Source organism: Lithobates pipiens, unplaced genomic scaffold (assembly GCF_037356315.1).
Source record: "Lithobates pipiens isolate NorthernLeopardFrog02 unplaced genomic scaffold, aLitPip1_a1.2 Scaffold_18, whole genome shotgun sequence".
NCBI lineage: Eukaryota > Metazoa > Chordata > Amphibia > Anura > Ranidae > Lithobates > Lithobates pipiens.
Genome location: NW_027507758.1, coordinates 509525866 through 509543746, shown reverse-complemented (window position 1 = coordinate 509543746; position 17881 = coordinate 509525866). Strand labels below are relative to the sequence as shown.

The following is a 17881-nucleotide window of genomic DNA, read 5'->3' as shown; positions in this document are numbered from 1 at the left end:
ACTGACAGTGAAGGGGGTTAACCAGGAGGGGGTGCTGATGGGGTTAAATGTGTCCTAGGGATGTGTTCTAACTGTAGGGGGATGGGCTGCATATGTCACGACACTGATCACAGCTCCCGATCACAGGGAGCTCTGATCAGTGTCCTGTCACTAGGAAGAATGTGGAAATGAATTCTTCCTCTCCTCTCCGTGAGATGATCGTGGGTATCCCCGCAGACATCGAGTCTGCAGCACCCGCTATCACATTCACGGAGCGCGCATGTGCACCCACAATGCTGCATCTTAAAGGCAACGTACAGGTACGTTAATATGTCTGTCCGTGCCATTCTGCCATTGGTGTGAGACAGTCGGCAAGGGGTTAAGGTGTCCGTTTATGAAGCAGTGAAAAAATGTCACTGCTTCATTCTCCGGCATTCTCAGAGGAGATTGTTCTCCTCTGGATGCCAGTTTATGAAGCTTTGTAGATCACTTCCCCTTTGGAGGAGTGAAGCGATCTACAAATGCTTCAAACAGTGGAGAAAGGCCCCTGATATTGGAATCTCGTGAGACTTTACGAGATTACAGTACCAGAAATTCAACTAAACACTGAAATATAATAAGAAAATGCTAGTGCGCTCCACCTAAGATAACCTACAGGAAAGAAATAATGTATCTAGGAAGCAGCCAGCATAAAAAAGTGTTCTCTGCACCAGAATAGATATATAAATTAGTAAAAATGCGGCGCTACCAAAAATTGCTAAATAAAAATAGTGTATGATAATCTCAAATATATGTGAATCAAATAATATACACTAAATATAAATACAATAAGTAATGAATAAATATCAAAAAATGTAAACAAATATACGTGTATACAATAGACGTGCAAAGATAGTGAATAGAAATCCGTGACAAAATATTCAGACACCTAAACAGTCCACATAGACAATCCAGATGCAAACAAACATAATAGAATATCCAAAAAAATACTAGTGAAATATCGTGAAAAATAAATAAATAGATTGATATTTAGTCCATAATTAAAGTGCATTAGTGACTGATGCCATTGCAAAAATTAATAGATAAAGTTCATGCAAAAAAATGTGATCAGACGATTCCCACACGTGCCAAATCACTGCAAGCTTCAGTGCTTAATGGGTGCACCACCTATTTCCCCCAGCCTCTCACCTCCAATAACTGGTATACAGGCACTGTATAAAGGGTAACTGCTGGCTTCTACTTTGTTCACACTGCTTCACCGCTGATACTGTGAGGATATCTATTACTTGCCCTCCCAATAGCTCCAGGGTTTCCAGGCCATACAGGATAAAAAAACACAGAGGGCTCTCATGTGCAGTAACTTCGCTATTTTATTGAAAGACACAGTAAAATCCACACTTACATTTAAGATCTCAGCAAAATGTGCAGCAGACGCGGACTTCCGGTTTCGGCCGAAAACCGGAAGTGATGGGTCCGACACCGAATTCCTTCCCTGACGCGTTGCGTTACAGAACGTAACGTTCTGTAACGCAACGCGTCAGGGAAGGAATTCGGTGTCGGACCCATCACTTCCGGTTTTCGGCCGAAACCGGAAGTCCGCGTCTGCTGCACATTTTGCTGAGATCTTAAATGTAAGTGTGGATTTTACTGTGTCTTTCAATAAAATAGCGAAGTTACTGCACATGAGAGCCCTCTGTGTTTTTTTATCCTGTATGGCCTGGAAACCCTGGAGCTATTGGGAGGGCAAGTAATAGATATCCTCACAGTATCAGCGGTGAAGCAGTGTGAACAAAGTAGAAGCCAGCAGTTACCCTTTATACAGTGCCTGTATACCAGTTATTGGAGGTGAGAGGCTGGGGGAAATAGGTGGTGCACCCATTAAGCACTGAAGCTTGCAGTGATTTGGCACGTGTGGGAATCGTCTGATCACATTTTTTTGCATGAACTTTATCTATTAATTTTTGCAATGGCATCAGTCACTAATGCACTTTAATTATGGACTAAATATCAATCTATTTATTTATTTTTCACGATATTTCACTAGTATTTTTTTGGATATTCTATTATGTTTGTTTGCATCTGGATTGTCTATGTGGACTGTTTAGGTGTCTGAATATTTTGTCACGGATTTCTATTCACTATCTTTGCACGTCTATTGTATACACGTATATTTGTTTACATTTTTTGATATTTATTCATTACTTATTGTATTTATATTTAGTGTATATTATTTGATTCACATATATTTGAGATTATCATACACTATTTTTATTTAGCAATTTTTGGTAGCGCCGCATTTTTACTAATTTATATAACTAAACACTGAGGTGTCAGTTTATTAAAGTGGTTGTAAACACATTACAACCACTTTAATCTACAGGCAAGCCTAGATTAAGGTTTACCTGTAGGTGCAAGAAATATCTCACAAACCTAAAAGGTTTAGGAGATATTTGCAGAAATAGCGGCACAATGTCTACGGTGGATGCGCCGTAGACATCGGGCACAGGCGCACTGAGTGTGCCGTTTCTAACGGCAATCATGCCGTTAATGGCGGCACCAGCGCGCATGCGTGAGAGTGACATCATCGCGGCTCCGGCCAGTCACAGCGCCAAAGCAGCGATACCTGGAAGTCACTCTGGGATAGATAGCGGCATCGGAGGAGGCGAATGAGGGCCGATGTGGGGGCTTCGATCTCGGGTAAGTAATTCATAATGAGCTAGTATGCTATGTACATGCGTACGTACACACACACACACACACACACACACACACACACACACACACACACACACACACACACACACACACACACACACACACACAAATATGACAGGGGGGGGCATGGTTACTGTCTTGGGGGGTCTAAACGAGGTATAAGGAAGTTAATAATTCCCCTCTTTCCCCCTCAGTTCCCCCGGGATTCTCTCTTCACTCCCCAATTCTCCACCTCTGAGCTGGGGAATCTGGGAGGGTAAATTCTGACACAGATCGCTGGTGAAGCGCTGAGATCGCAGCTTCATAAACGGGCCATTTCTGTGTCAGTCAATGTGGATTCTCAGTGTGGGGAGATCATCGGCGGGAGAACATGTTCAAACTTGTACTCCCCTAATTATGACTGTTTCATAAACCGTTTATGGACTGTGATCAGTGGCGATCCTCACCTAAATAGTTTGTTTGGTAACTATTTCCTTTGCTAATTGCCAACTCGGTCCAAACTAACTATTTAAAGCAAAAGCAAACATGGCAGTCGGCTTACGGGCCTCCAAAGAACATAAGTATAGCTACCTGTTTTACAGAGTGGTCTTTAATTTTTTTTTTTTTTTTTTTTTTTTTAAAGATAAATTTTTATTCGATTTTCACATATAACAAAATCGCATGGTGTACATAGTAATACATTTTACATCAATCGTAAGATACAGAATGACATCGTAGGTTAGTAGCTGAATGAACAGTAAAGATAAAACTGTGGAGGCACCATATGATGCCTCCTTATATAGTCACTTCTTAGGAGTAAAGCTGGAGAGCACCTCTCAGCCCCGGCGGGACTCCCCTCTCCTCCCAGACACCCCTTACGGGATCTATTCTGTGTCCGGGGGGAGAGCAGACCCCCCCCAAGGTGTGGCCTGAGAACCCATCCGTCTGAGAAACAACATGTTGGAAAACCATATTACGATAGTTACTTAAGAACAATAATCTAACAGTTCAACTCTCTACTGTCAAAATAGTACCCAAGTATATTAGGGTAAAGAAGGTCATTTTCCTAATGGAAGAATATTAGTAAGTGCAATCCATGTGGACCAGGGGCTCCATTTTTGGATAGCCTGGTTTTTATAGGGACTGCTACGTGCTATTATCAGTTCATATATGTGATGTAGATGCGTGGTGCTAATCACCTCTGAGAGGGTCGGTGGAGTAGGATTCCTCCACCTTCTAGTGATTCCCAATCTCGCGGCCAACAGGATGTGTGAAATAGAGTGTCTCACCTTCATTGGATATTGATCCAGAGTCGGGGATAGTAGAGCTAGGTCAGGACGAGGGGAGATTGTAACTTGTGATACATCGGATATTAATTGGAAGATTGATTCCCAAAAGGATGTCAGCACGGGGCAGCTCCAGAAAATGTGGAGCATATCCCCCTTGTTCCCACATTGCCTCCAACATTTCGCTGAGTGCTGATCAGAGAATTTAGATACCCTATCTGGGGTTAGGTACCATCGTTGAGTTAATTTAATAGTCAGTTCCCACAAAGTGGTGCATCTAGTGTAATGGTAGGTAGCTTTGATAGCTGCGGACCATTGTTCAGTTGTGTACGTGCTGTTGAGATCTCTCTCCCATTTGAGCATAGGGGTAGATTTATCAAGTATGTGTTTTTGTTGGAGCAGGTTATAGAAGAGCGAGATGCCCTTGTGTTTACAGGTCGGGATTGTAAGAAAAATCCACGCAGGGTGGGGGATTTTACACGGCCAGTTAGGTGAGGCATGGAGGTAATGTTTGGTCCTTAGGTATAAGTAGAGGTCCGTGTCTGGTAGACTGAATTTTCGTTGTAGGGCGGGAAAGGGTTTAACTTGTCCCTTCGTGAAGAGGTCGTCAATATGTAATATACCCTTAGTCTGCCAGGATGTAAAGGATACCAGGTCAATTTTCTTTTGAAGAACTAGTAGTGGAGTTTTGAGGGTGGCCCTGTTGGTGTAATTGGTGGTTAGATGTAAGAATCTTTTCCAATTCCTGAGAGTGGCTAGCATCGTGGGGGGGAAGCGCGAGTTCTTAGGAATGGGATATGTGGAGGAGAGTAGCCAGGCAAGGAGATGATGGCCCGGGGTAAGTGATGCCTCCAACTGTCCCCAAAGAGTGCTTTGAGTAGGAGTGATCCATTCTCGCAGTTGCGTCAATATGGCTGCCATATAATAGTCATGGAAGTCAATGTAACCCGCCCCCCCCGCTGAACGGAGTTTGATAAGGTGTTTATGTGCGCTGCTAGTCTTTTTACCTTGCCATATAAAAGCGGATAGAATAGTTTGTAATGATCTAAGGTAGGAGAGGGGGATGGTGATCGGTAGAGTCCTAAATAGGTACAGAATTTGGGGTAGATGGAGCATTTTAAAGGCTGCAAGGCGGCCCATCCACGATAGCTCAAAGGACGCCAGTTTGCGGAGGTCATTCTGTAATTTAGTGCGAAAGGGGATGAAGTTGTGGCAGAAAAGGTCTGTCGATTCCTTGGTTAGTTGAACCCCTAGGTAAGTAATGCTCTTATCAGCCCATGAGTATGGAAGCTGGTTTTGTAGCTTAGAACTGGTAGAAATGTCTAGGTTCAGGTTCAAGATTTGAGATTTAGCCTCATTGACTTTGTAAAATGATACTTTGCTAAATTGCGCAAGGGTCCTTTGAACTGCCGGGAGGGAGGCGATGCGGTTAGAAAGCATAAGAATCACGTCGTCCGCGAATAAACTGATCTTATGAACGTACTTGCCTATGGTTATGCCCTGTATTTGATCGTTCGCTCGGATAGATTGTGCAAGGGGTTCTATCACTAGATTGAAGATTAGGGGGGACAGGGGGCATCCCTGTCTGGTACCATTGGAGATGCCGAACGGGGATGAGAGCGTATCCGCCGTGTACACTCGGGCAGAGGGAGAGGAGTATAGGGCCATTATAGCACTATAAATGGTTCCGGTAAATCCAAATTTTCCCAGTACCGCTGACAGGTACCCCCAACGCACTCTGTCAAACACTTTTTCGGCGTCTAGGGACAGGAGTACAGAGGGGGCACCCGTGAGCGGCACCTGGTGAATGATGTTCACCATACGCCTGGTGGCATCAGAGGCTTGGCGTCCCTTTGTGAAACCAGATTGATCGAGATGTACAAGGGTTGGGATAATGTCCAATAGTCTGTTGGCGATCATTTTTGCGTAGATTTTTATGTCAACGTTGAGTAAGGAGATGGGACGGAAATTCTGGGGCGAGGTAGGTTCCTTGCCTGGTTTTGGTAGGATTATTACGATTGCACTCAGCATTTCTTTGGAGAATGAGGAAGATTGAGCTGCCGAGTTGTAAACTTTGCAAAGTATAGGGGCTAGTAGTTCATGGAAGCGTTTGTAGTATTCCCCGTTGAACCCATCGGGACCAGGGGCTTTAGCGCTCGGGAGTTTTTTAATCGTGTATGCTATTTCAGGGACCGTGAAGGGCTAGTTAAGGCTGTCTAGTTGGGTGGGTGATAGTGCGGGGAGATCAACTTTGGATAGGAAGCTCATAATGTCATCTTGAGTGGGTTGTATGGTACCTTTGTCCGTTTTAAGATTATATAGATCGCTATAGTACGAGCTAAATGCGTCCGCGATTTCAGTGGGTTTAAGAACCTTAGCTTTAGTGTGAGGGTGGTATAAATGAGTTATCTTGGATTTAATCCTGTGACCTTTTATTCTCATGGCCATTAGTTTACCCGCTTTATTGCCTGTGGAGTAGTTGGAAGCTTTTAGTTTAGTGTATGATTTTTCAAAAGACTCTAAAACAAGGACCGTAGCTCATGACGGAGTTTAAATATCTGTGATTGGGTATCAGGGGAGGGGTTACTTTTATTGAGAGATTCATCAGCCGCTATATCGGCAGTCAGTTTGTCCAAAAGTTGAGATCTTTTTTTCTTCGCTCTGGCTCCTGCCTGAATAAGTACACCTCTAATAACCACCTTGTGGGCGTTCCACACTACCTCCGGATCGGATACAGAATGTGAGTTATTAGAAAAGAATTCTTCTATTTGTTGCTGAATATGCGAGGCTACTGTCGGATCGTTAAGGAGATAGCTGTTTAACCTCCACATTGTGGGGTTAGCTTGGCGCGATTTCGAGTTGATGGTAATACTAATAGGAGCGTGATCCGACCAGGTGGTAGTGTGAATCACCGAGGCTGATACTTTTGAAAGCAGATATTTATCGGATAGAAATAAATCTATGCTCGAGTAGGTGTTATGACGCGGTGAAAGAAACGTATAGTCACGTTCAGTCGCGTGACAACACCTCCATACGTCATACAAATCATTAGCTTGAAGAAAGCCCTCTAGTGGTGACACAAGTCTCTTACAACCTGCTGTAGAGTCCATGAGTGGATTAGGGATGAGATTAAAGTCTCCACACCAGAGGACGTGCCCCTGTTGGAGACATTGAACTTTCTTCCATAGGGATTTAATAAACTGCATTTGGCGAAAGTTGGGGGCATATAGGGACACTAGAGTGTACATTGTGTTGTTGATCTTGCATATCAGGACAATGTATCGGCCCTCATCGTCCGTGATGCATTGTTGGAGATGAAAGTCAACAGTGTCTCTTATAGCAATGAGAACATCTCTTTGCTTTTTCGTAAAGGATGATTTGAAGATATGAGGAAACAACCTATGCTGGCATGTAGGTGGAGAGTCCATGGTGAAATGCGTTTCTTGTACACAGAGCACATCGCTCTTGAGTGACATGGCCGTTTTCCATAAGGATGCTCGTTTAGCCGGATGATTTAATCCCTTAGCATTCAGGGATAGAATAGTGAACGACATGGTGGTAAGTGATCGTGAGTGAGAATTAGTTGCACTTACAGTTTGAAGATGTCCAATCCAAAGACTGCTGGTTACTGTTGTACCTTAAACGCACAGGAGGTTGCGGTGGTTAATCCGTTGCGAGGATCACGGTGGGAGTAGCAGTAATCGGATAAGCGATATTCGAGGTGTGAAGCGTGCTCGGTCAGTCACGTTGCTTCAAGAGTTGGTATACTGGATATTCAGGAACACTAACGTGAACTGGAAACAAAAACACACAAAAAAGAAAAGAAAAAAGAGAAAAACAGAACAGCAAAAAATTCAGCCGGTCGAGATGCAGCTAACAGTGGCTGGGCGTCTCTGCACAACAGGTCAGCTAATACCCGCCTCGAACGGGAGCTGACTAATCTGGGGGGTAGAGTCTAGGTTCAAGTAGAAGCGAGCCTGGGGCCGGCCCGGATTATACATTGTAGCTCACGCTGAAACGGGCAAGAGAGCTCACTTTGGTTTGAGTGGGAAACGTTCCCTCTGACGGCCATGGGGAGGGGAGGCCTGTTTGTTAGGGCCTGGCTGGTTATTCTGAGGTAATTCCTGGTGGATACCCCAGGAGTTGAGCAATTTCAGTCCGCCTTCCAGGGTAGAGATCGTGTGAGGGATGCCGTTGTAAGTTACCAGAATGGTAGCCGGGTGGCGCCACTTGTATAGCACTAGATTGGTGAGGGCTTTTGTAATTGGTTTCAGTTGCCTCCGCAACTGAAGTGTATATTGTGATAGGTCGGCAAACAGCTGAATGTCTGCATAGGGTGCAGGGAAAGTGACCAGAGCCCTGGCCTTGGATAGTATCTGCTCTTTCGCCTGAAAGAAGTGGATTCTCAGGAGGACATCTCGCGGTACTGATTCCACTAGGTGCTTTAGCTTGGGGATTCTGTGGATGCGGTCTATTGTCAGCTCTATGGGGGAGAGTTCAGGTAGCATGACAGCAAACATGGTGCTAGCAAACTTGTGGAGATCTGCGGGGGGCACCGTTTCCGGTATACCGCGAATTTTCACATTGTTGCGGCGAGAGCGGTCCTCGAGGTCCGCTAATTTATGTTTGATCCATTCCGTGTCCTCCTTCTGTGCCATACACGAGTCCACTAAATCATTTACAGTCTCTGTACATTCCTCCATTTTGTCCTCCATATACTGCACCCTGTCACCCATGTGTCTCATTTCTGCTGAGAAATTATGAATCAGTGATGACAAGTTAGACATGAGGGATGACTGGAGGGATAATAGCATGTCTTTCATGGTTGAGTCCAAAACTGGTTGACCCGATGTGGGAAATGCCGCTATGGAGGACTGAAGTGAGGCTATTGCATTAGTATTATGGAGGTTTGTACTCACTGTGGCTCCGGCCTGGTAAGCTGTATCCAGGCGCATCCATGCCTTGGCTGGGCTCTGGGAGTTCGGTGTAAGTGGAGGTGAATCCGCCCGGGGCGCGGATGGATGATCACTTGTTATTTCTCCCGGGTCTCCGTCAGGAAGATCTGTATAGGCCGACGAGCTCCGCGCTGTTGCTCCGGCGGCGCCATCTTGCCTGGGCCCTCCACGCTGAAAGGAGAGGGCTGTCAGCTTTTGAACGTTTCGTTCGTCTTTCCGCTTGCGGGAGGACATGCCTGAGGGACGTGCGGATCTCCCGGTGGTCGATGAGCGGGTCGGTGGAAGAAATCTTGCCCGTTATGCGGTGGATGTCCGGTCGGCTAGCGGGAGCTTCAAGCACAAGCGTCCATCCGGATTGCGTGCAAACCACGCCCCCCCCCCCCCCCCTGTGGTCTTTAATTTTGACCCTAGGTCAGCCTTTCTCAACCCTTGTTATAATACATTTTCAGGTCTTGGGGAACCTCTGTAGAAACCAATTCTTTGGGGGTCAGGTGTAAAATGCCCCTTACATAGGTGGTCAGTGAGAAGAATGCCCCATTCCCTCATATTTTGATTTATTTTTATTTTTTTATTGTTCAAACTGTACATTTTGTCCAACTTCTAGTGGAATGTGAATACTACAGGGAGACAATATGTACCACCTAAAGGTATTTTCAAAAGTAAGGATGAAATCAAAGGTATACGTGAAAAACTGATAAACTCATGTCATGGATCCTCTAACTTAAAAACCCCGTGGGGGAAAACATGAAACATAACACGTTCGGACGGTGTGTAACAAAATAGCCGTTTTATGAAACATGTCTATATTTTTCCGTTAGATGTGCTTAGTAAGCAGATCTCCACATGATAGGTTCTTTCTCTTAGAGAAGAATTGGTTTTGCCAAAAGATATTACTCCCTTTTATTCTCAAGCAAAAATAAATCTCACTCATACCTAAGATATGTAAACATTGCTTATCGGAGATGGGCAAGCCAGCTTTGTTTTTGGATCTGTTCCTGGAATGGGGGTTGCAGGCTGTGTGAGATCTTCTTTGAGTGTGTATATTAAAGTTGTTAAGGAATAAGGACTTTAGTTGTATACCTGTTTTCTGAAGAATGTGTGGAAAATGAAACATTTTGTTTCGAATCAGGATTTCAACTTAGGTTGTGCAGTGGTCAAGTGGTTTTCCATTTTTAACAAGAAAGTAAAAGATCTCCTTCAGCACATAAAGAGGGAAATTTTTTCTTTGGACTTTTGCAGTTCTTCTTTCTGGAGGGACAGCTCAGGGACTGTGAGGACTGGGCATTTCGTCACTCAATGCAGATTTACCTTAAGAGACCATCTTTCTTTGTGAAAAAGACAAATGGTCATCGATGTGTCACTCATTGTCGAAGAGCAAGCTCCCCCAGTACCATCATTTTGTCAATGTAGGGAATTTTATTTACATGCTGAGTGTGGAAAACCACTGAAATCCAATTTATAGGGTTAAAGTTTTAGTTTCCCTTTTCAGACAAAAAAATGAAAAGGTGAACTAACATTCTACTCCCTCCCTACCCCAGTCCCTGCTGTACTTACCTGTGTAGGTGATGAGCTGCCAGCGCCCATGTAGCCAGTAGAAAAGCCCGGGGATTTGCAATCCCCGCTGTTCTCCCCTTTCTTCTACAGGGCTTCTGGGACAGATCAGAATGATCTCAGTGCCGGAACTGACCAACCAGAATCGTTCTGGTCCATCCTGGAAGCCCTGTAAAAAGAAGGGGAGGAAGAGCGAGGATGTCAAATTTCCAGATGGTTACACCTGCTGCCTGGGCACTGGCTGCTCATAGCCCATGGAGGTAAGTACAGCAGGGACCAAAGGGGTGGGCAGGGTGTAGGTTGTCAGTTCACCCTTTCATTTAAAAAAAAAAATGAATTAACCCTTTAAGCTTTTTTGAAGTGGGTGAAAGGAGTAGGCTGAGAAGCAAAGCAATAGGATAGATATACAATTATTTAAAGGTAAACTCCAGGTGCATAAACGTTAATTGAAGTACCGTATTTTTCGGACTATAAGGCGCACGTAAAAGCCTAAATTTTCTCCCAAAAACGACCGTGCGCCTTATAATCCGGTGCGCCTTATATATGACCTGTTGACATCGCTGGAGTTCTTTGTTAACAGTATCTGTCAGATGGGCGCGCATGGAGTCACAGATCAAGTCTCTTGACGTTAACCTTCGGACTATAAGGCGCACGTAAAAGCCTAAATTTTCTCACAAAATCGACCGTGCGCCTTATAGTCCGATGCGCCTTATATATGGAAATATCCATTTTATCAGCCGGTCGTTGCTAGTGCGCCTTATAATCCGGTGCGCCTTATAGTCCGAAAAATACGGTATATTACAAAATCGTCACAAAGCCAAAGTTGAATTTGTATGCAACAAATGCCTTAGCAAACCCAGTCATTATCCTGTACCAGTACCTGTGATGGCATTATTGTGCTATACATAGAAATGACCTAGCAGGTCCCATCCACTTTTGACTGCCTGTAGAAAAAGTACAGGAGAGGGGTGGAGACATGACCAGTCGCCCTGTACAAGAAGAGAGAGTAGCAGTTACTGGTCTTTATTACAGCAAGATTTTGTGTGTAAACTGTTCACGCTGGATTACTGCACAGATCTGAAAGAATCAAAGTATAACAAGTTTTAAGCTTTAAAGCAGAACTGAAGGCATTTAGCAAAAGACTGTAAGAAGGCAGTCTATTGCAGAAAAGATATGTAATGTTTCTTATACCTTCCTGCTCGCAGTCTTCTGCGGAGTGCAAACTGAGCTGCACATGCATTGCTCAGCTTACATCGCTGGCACGGTCCCTGTGTGCTGGAATGACTGACTCTTGCACATACGCAGGAGTCCTGCGCCAGCCAGTGTAGAGGCCTGGAGACCTGCAGCCAGAGAAGATTGATGACACTGGCAAGGGGCCGAACCATTAGAAGGTAAATTTAGAGTCATTAGTTCAGCTTTAAGTCAGAATGCCTCTTGCATTTACATTTAGAATTCAAAGCCTTGAGGCTGATGTCTGGACAAAACAAGGTAAGAAAGAAAATAAACTGTGCAGGATTGGGGGGTTAATTGGCCCAGAGGTGACCTTTAATGAGTTAGAGAAGGTAATCAAACACCAAGAACCTCCTAAAGTAGTCCTAGCATGGGGCTACTTTAGGACACGGGCATTTAGGTGTTGTCCCTATAATATACCTTACAGGAAACGAGTACCGCACATTCTTAACCAATCACAACTAATAAAAACTAGTAAATAAAGAAGCATGGTTATGTGACATACTGCATGATCACTGTATGACCATTGTGTGGCAAGGTATATACTCCAATATTGTGATTATAGCTACATATTTGCTTACTTTAATGGATTGTTCATATAAAACAAAGAAAGGGGTAGAAGGCAGCTGGCACTCAAGGTGATGACACAAACCTTGTAAATTAACACAACTAACTAAAACTGCAGCTCTCAAAATATACATACAAGCCAGTGCTAAAAAAAAAATAGGCAAAAATTCCGTGGATAAAGTCCAATAAAGGTGATGCCGAACCTCCACTTTCTATGCACTCACCATAAATATGCTATAGAAACACAGGTAGCATCAAATCCCCTGAAGTTGACCACTATATTTCACCAAGTGAAGGTGGGAACAGGTGATATCAATCCTACACCCTTTATGCACTCATCAGAAATATGTCTAAATGCATGTAATTACCAATGCCTACCAAAGTGTCCTACCAGGCCTCCACGCCATAGAACACCTCCTTATGGACGAAAGCTGTGTACTTATCTCACCACTTGGAACCAGAAAATGCTGAATTTAGTGTAGTATTTATTATATATATGATGGCTCAGTTAAAAAGCTGCAGCACAAGCATTCAAATAAAACAAACAACCTTGGCAGGACTTACAAAAATGGCCGCTGAGCTGTAATCCGAGATGACGTCGTCATGTAGGCCCCTACAAATGTATTTCATGTGCATGCATGTACTCAGGGAATGCATGTGTTTTTATATAGAATTTTTTTTCATTACTAAGCGTTTTTATTGAGATAAAAAGGTTTACCATACACAATGATATGAGATATAAAACAACATATCGTAAAAGCATTTCCATAAATCTCAAATTTGAATTACCAAGTTATGTATAAAACATCAAATTTTTCAACCTTTAACGTTATGCTTAAAGTTCTTGATAAGATATGATCTTATCTACGATATGGTATACGGTGCAAAACTTTAACCAGAAATAGAAAATCTAACAAAATAGAAAAGAAAACATTTAACTCAGGTCATTCGTGATGATGATAGATGAACCAAGGGTTCCTTATATAGCATATTTTTGATGAGTGCATAGAAGGTTGCCATTCAGTGTCCTCTTTCTCATTTTCATGTGGTGGAGCCTTTTCTTCAGCTTTGGAGGACCATTGAACTTAATATTTATTGGACTCCATCCATGAACTTTTGGTTTATATTGATTTTAAAGTACTGGGTTGTATGTATATTTTGAGTGCTGCACTTTTTTCGTTGTTTATATTCATTCTTTAAGTATAGCTGTAACAGAGTCCCTTTGTTGGCTATCGCATGAATTCTGATTGAGTAGTTTGATGGCAGACCTAAGCTGACCCATGGCTTGACACCGACATGGTGGATACAGTGCTAAATTCCTTCTGTTGTTTTTGCAGGCTCCTTAACAACAACCAAATCAAAAAGATACCCAGTGGAGCATTTCAAGACTTAGAAAACCTCAAGTATCTGTAAGTAGCCATTCTTTATTTGTTCCTTCAACTGCTCTAGGTGGTGCTTTCTGTTATTTTTGCGACAAAAAACATGAGTTTAACCCATTTCCAGATTTATTTATATATATAATATATATATATATTTTTTCTCATCTTAAATATACATGTGTACATAACAGTTTTTAATACTTTGATTGTATGTATATATGCTTTGTAACTATAGTGTATATGTACAGGAGAGCAGCCTGTACATGCTTTTGTTTTATATAAGACTCTCTCCTTGGAATTCATAAAGATGGTTATAGATTCTCATTAAAAATCTGTCTCCTCTCCATGAAACAAATGGCACAACTTCATGTAACTCTCAGTAAAGTGTATTTAAATTTGTTGTAGAACTGGATCAGACAGAATTTAGTCTCAGACACTACATTAGGGTTGTCACCTTTTCATTAAGCCAAACCCGAACACTTTAGACTTGGGACACTTTTGGGTGCCTCAAGAAGAGCTGTAATGCAGTGCCGTGATGAACAGTGGGTATGGCCAAATGGTTGGTCTATCCCTCAGTATAATCCCTCCCCCCCCGGTCAGTCTGTCCCCCAGTATAATTCTCCCCCCCCCAGGTGAGTCTGTCACCCAGTATGTTCTCTCAGGTCAGTTTCCCAGTATTATCCCCTCAAATCAGTCTGTATCCCAGGTCAGTCTGTCCCCCAGTGTAATCCCCCCAGGTCAGTCTGTCCCCCAGTGTAATCTCCCCAGGTCAGTCTGTCCCCCAGTACATTCCACCAGCTCAGCTAATGCTAACAGACATCGGTGTGAAGGGGGCAGGGAGAACTCTGTACTACTGCCCAGGGGCAATAATCTGAGAGCTGAGAATTTTAGAGGAACCCATAATGAAGGCGTAATCGGGGACCCACATCCAGAAGTGCAAAGAGTAATATGAAAACCCAAACTGGAGTCAGAGGACCCTCTCCAAACAACATGCACACACTCACTTCCAAGTGTACTGACCCCTCTACAGGAGAAAGAGACCCCTTAACAGGAGGAGTGCTTGGGGGTGATTATAAGGGACTCCTTCCCACCCATTTAGGATTACAGACAAATAAAGGGAAAGGCCCACCAAGGAATACAGAAACCCCCTGCCAGTTAGAGATCCACGACAAGGAGGACCACAGGGTGGTGATTACATTGCTCCCCCATCCAGGTATACAGGAACCCCTCTCTCTCCAGTTAAATGGGCCCCTGGATAATATGACTGCAGGTGGTGATCAGAGGGGAACCTCCACTCTGGAATACAGGAACTCCCCCCAAGATAAGGAAGACTTGCAGCTAGAACGACTACAGTGGGGTGATAAGGGGGGCCACCACCCAGGAATGTAGGAACTCCCCTTCCTCCCCCCACCAGTTAAAAAAGACCCCTATCTGGGATGACTAAAGAGGAGTTGTTAAGAGAGCACCTCTACTTTTCTTAACCCCCTAGTGCTGAGGGGACACGTATTTGCATGAATTGGTTGTCATACGGCTGTGCCGAGAACGCATTAGTTACCGGCACCTAACCGAAAGCTCCCGATTGTTGCTTGCGGTCAGGAGTTTTTAGATCGTCTGACAACCAATCACGGTGGTCATGAGCTCTTAAGTCCCAGCGTCATAAACCTCTTAAAGGGCCGGGAGGCATCGGCGTTAAGAAGTTAAAACAGCAGACTGCCTTACAGCAATATACAATATCGGTTACCTTTTTATATTTACATTTTTTAAATAATATGGTACATTTATGAAAGCGATTGGTGTATGGAGGAGGTGGATCTTTCATTCATCCATTCATAGATCACTGTTCATTTATTAAACTTTAGTATGGCTTCACTGAATGATGAGTGTCAGAGGACTTCAGATTTTACCTAAAACGGCAGTCAGTAGCACAAGGGACACTTCTCATTTATATTATCTACTGTGCCTTTGCTGAATTTATTTTTAATAGTTGACAAAACTTAGGCTTTAAAGTGACTCTGTTACAAAAAAAAACAACTTTAGGAATTAAAAAAATAAATAAAAATCACCATTGCAAAAATAGTTTTTCACTGACATAGACTCATCTGCTCATCATAGAAAATGAGGTTATATTTCTGGATTCAGAAAAAGCTTTGATTTTTTTTTTTTTCCCTAGCATACCATCCAGCCCACAGGATATGGTCATAATCCCCGGACTGTAGGTCACTCCGCAGGGTCAGGGATATTGGCTGTAGCCCCCATGTTGTTTATGGGTTACCAGATGGTAGCAATTAACTGTTAAATGGTCATTCTGATTGTATATGCTATGGCTTTGTACATCCTACACTGGGTGCTGTAGTTATGGTTTGTAATCTCGTGTTTGTAACTTCAAAGCTATCTTCCCACTTTTCTGTGAGTTCTTAAAAAACTTTTGCTTTGTTGGTTTTCCTTTTTTCTTTCTTTGCACTTGTTTTGTCTGTCGAAGACCAGCGGCTAGTAAAACGCCGGCCTGGCTGTGATTACTGCGGAGTGTTGGAGGAAGGGGAGGGCCTGTTGGGTGCATTGTGTTCTTATAGATTTTGTGACATCCAGATGTCCTGTCTCTTAGCGTTCCCAGATTGTAGAGGAAGTTGTCGCAATGCTGTTCATAAGGAATTGCATAGTTTTGTCTCACAAGGCAAAACAAACTTGCTTCTAGTTTGTATCTTGATTGATGCATTTCTCCCAAAATATCCAACACAGCTGTAATTAGACAGAAGCCGTCTTGTCCCAGTATATAAAAAAGAAAATTCCTGTCTATTTTTAGTTGTGCCTCTGGAATAAAGAACTCCCCTGTCATATTTAATGATAGCCACATGATAGTTTATCAAAATGTAAAGGGGAAGTACAGTAAAGCTCGTTTGGCTGTACTTCTGTGGATCACAGGAGTGCAGTGCGTTCTGCACTCCTGTGACCCGTTTTCAGCAGACAGTGGGTTAAAGTCCGCTGTCTGCTTACGTCACAGAGCCGGTCCAGCCTTGGAAAGGATCGAGACTATATGGTCGGGATCCGCCCACATGCCTGCAAGGCTGGGAGGGGGCAGAGCAGGGAGGCAGTGACTATCACCTGCTCTCTGCTCACTGAGCTGTGAGAATCAAGTGATCGGCGGTGTTTGATCACTCGGTTCTGCAGTGTTGGAGCCGAAAAGGCACAGATGCAGCATCGGACCAATGCTGCATCCAGCTAGATAAGTATGATTCACAAAAAAATCTAATTCCATACTTCTCTTTTAAAGTTATTCTAAACACACACAGTTTAATTTGCATTGTCCCTTCTATTTTTGTATTTGGATGATGGAACTGCAATTATTTTAATATAAAAAAAATACAAAAAGTATGAAGTACCTTTTTTTTTTTTTTTTTTTCTCCTAATGTGATATACGGCTGTCACGTGACCCAAATCTTTCCCAGGATGTCTGCAGGGAAACATAAGCAGAAACTTCTAGTTCTCTGCTGCTGGTCACATGTTTAAAAAAAAAAAAAAAAAAGCTGCCTTTGGAATACCAAAAATAAATAGGGTCACTAAACTAGTACTAGTATCACTGGAATGTGCACACAAAATATTGAAAGTGACAGCCAATGATCCCAGCGCCCTATGCAGTAAGTCAAAACTCACCCTAACAAGCTGCTATCATACAGAAGGACAAAATCACAAAAATATATAGTATACCGTATCCGTACCCTAATTACCCCGCATATACTATATTGACAGCGCTAAAACAAAAAAGGGGAAATAATCAAAAAATAAAATATAATAAATATATAAAGGAAAAAATATAATAAATACATGGAGGATAATAACTCAGTGTCTAAAAAAAGTCACTAGCAAGTGTCCATAATATCTCCAAACATATATGACTCAATATTCAATTGAGCTATCACACTTTGGAAAAAAGTTCAGAAAAGCAGATCCATCTCCGAAGAAGAAAAAACCAGTGTGCGAAGGGTCTGACGGCCGGTGACACCCCTTATGGTAATTCACTCACCAGAACCCAAAGGGTTAACAGGCACTTCACTACGGCTGCAGAAGTAGTCCCACTAGTGTCCCTCCGGAAAATCGTCTTATCATAACACCATAGGTTCCTCTCTCTCGGGCTCCCTGCTCTCTCACCGATAAGAGTTCACTTAATTCTCATTCACAGCTCCAGATCCACATATAGAAAACAATAAAATATAGATTCCATAGTGCAACACAGCTTTATTCATTA

The 17881-nt window shown here is 43.1% G+C and overlaps 1 protein-coding gene across 1 annotated transcript in view; it reads left to right on the top strand.

Moving 5' to 3' along the window:
* PXDN (peroxidasin) overlaps positions 1-17881 on the top strand; it is a 236317-nt gene that overhangs the window by 83384 nt on the left and 135052 nt on the right. Inside the window, exon 3 of the mRNA XM_077488703.1 lies at positions 13600-13671. Within this exon, the coding sequence (XP_077344829.1) occupies positions 13600-13671 (72 nt within the window). The remainder of the gene's footprint in view (positions 1-13599; positions 13672-17881) is intronic.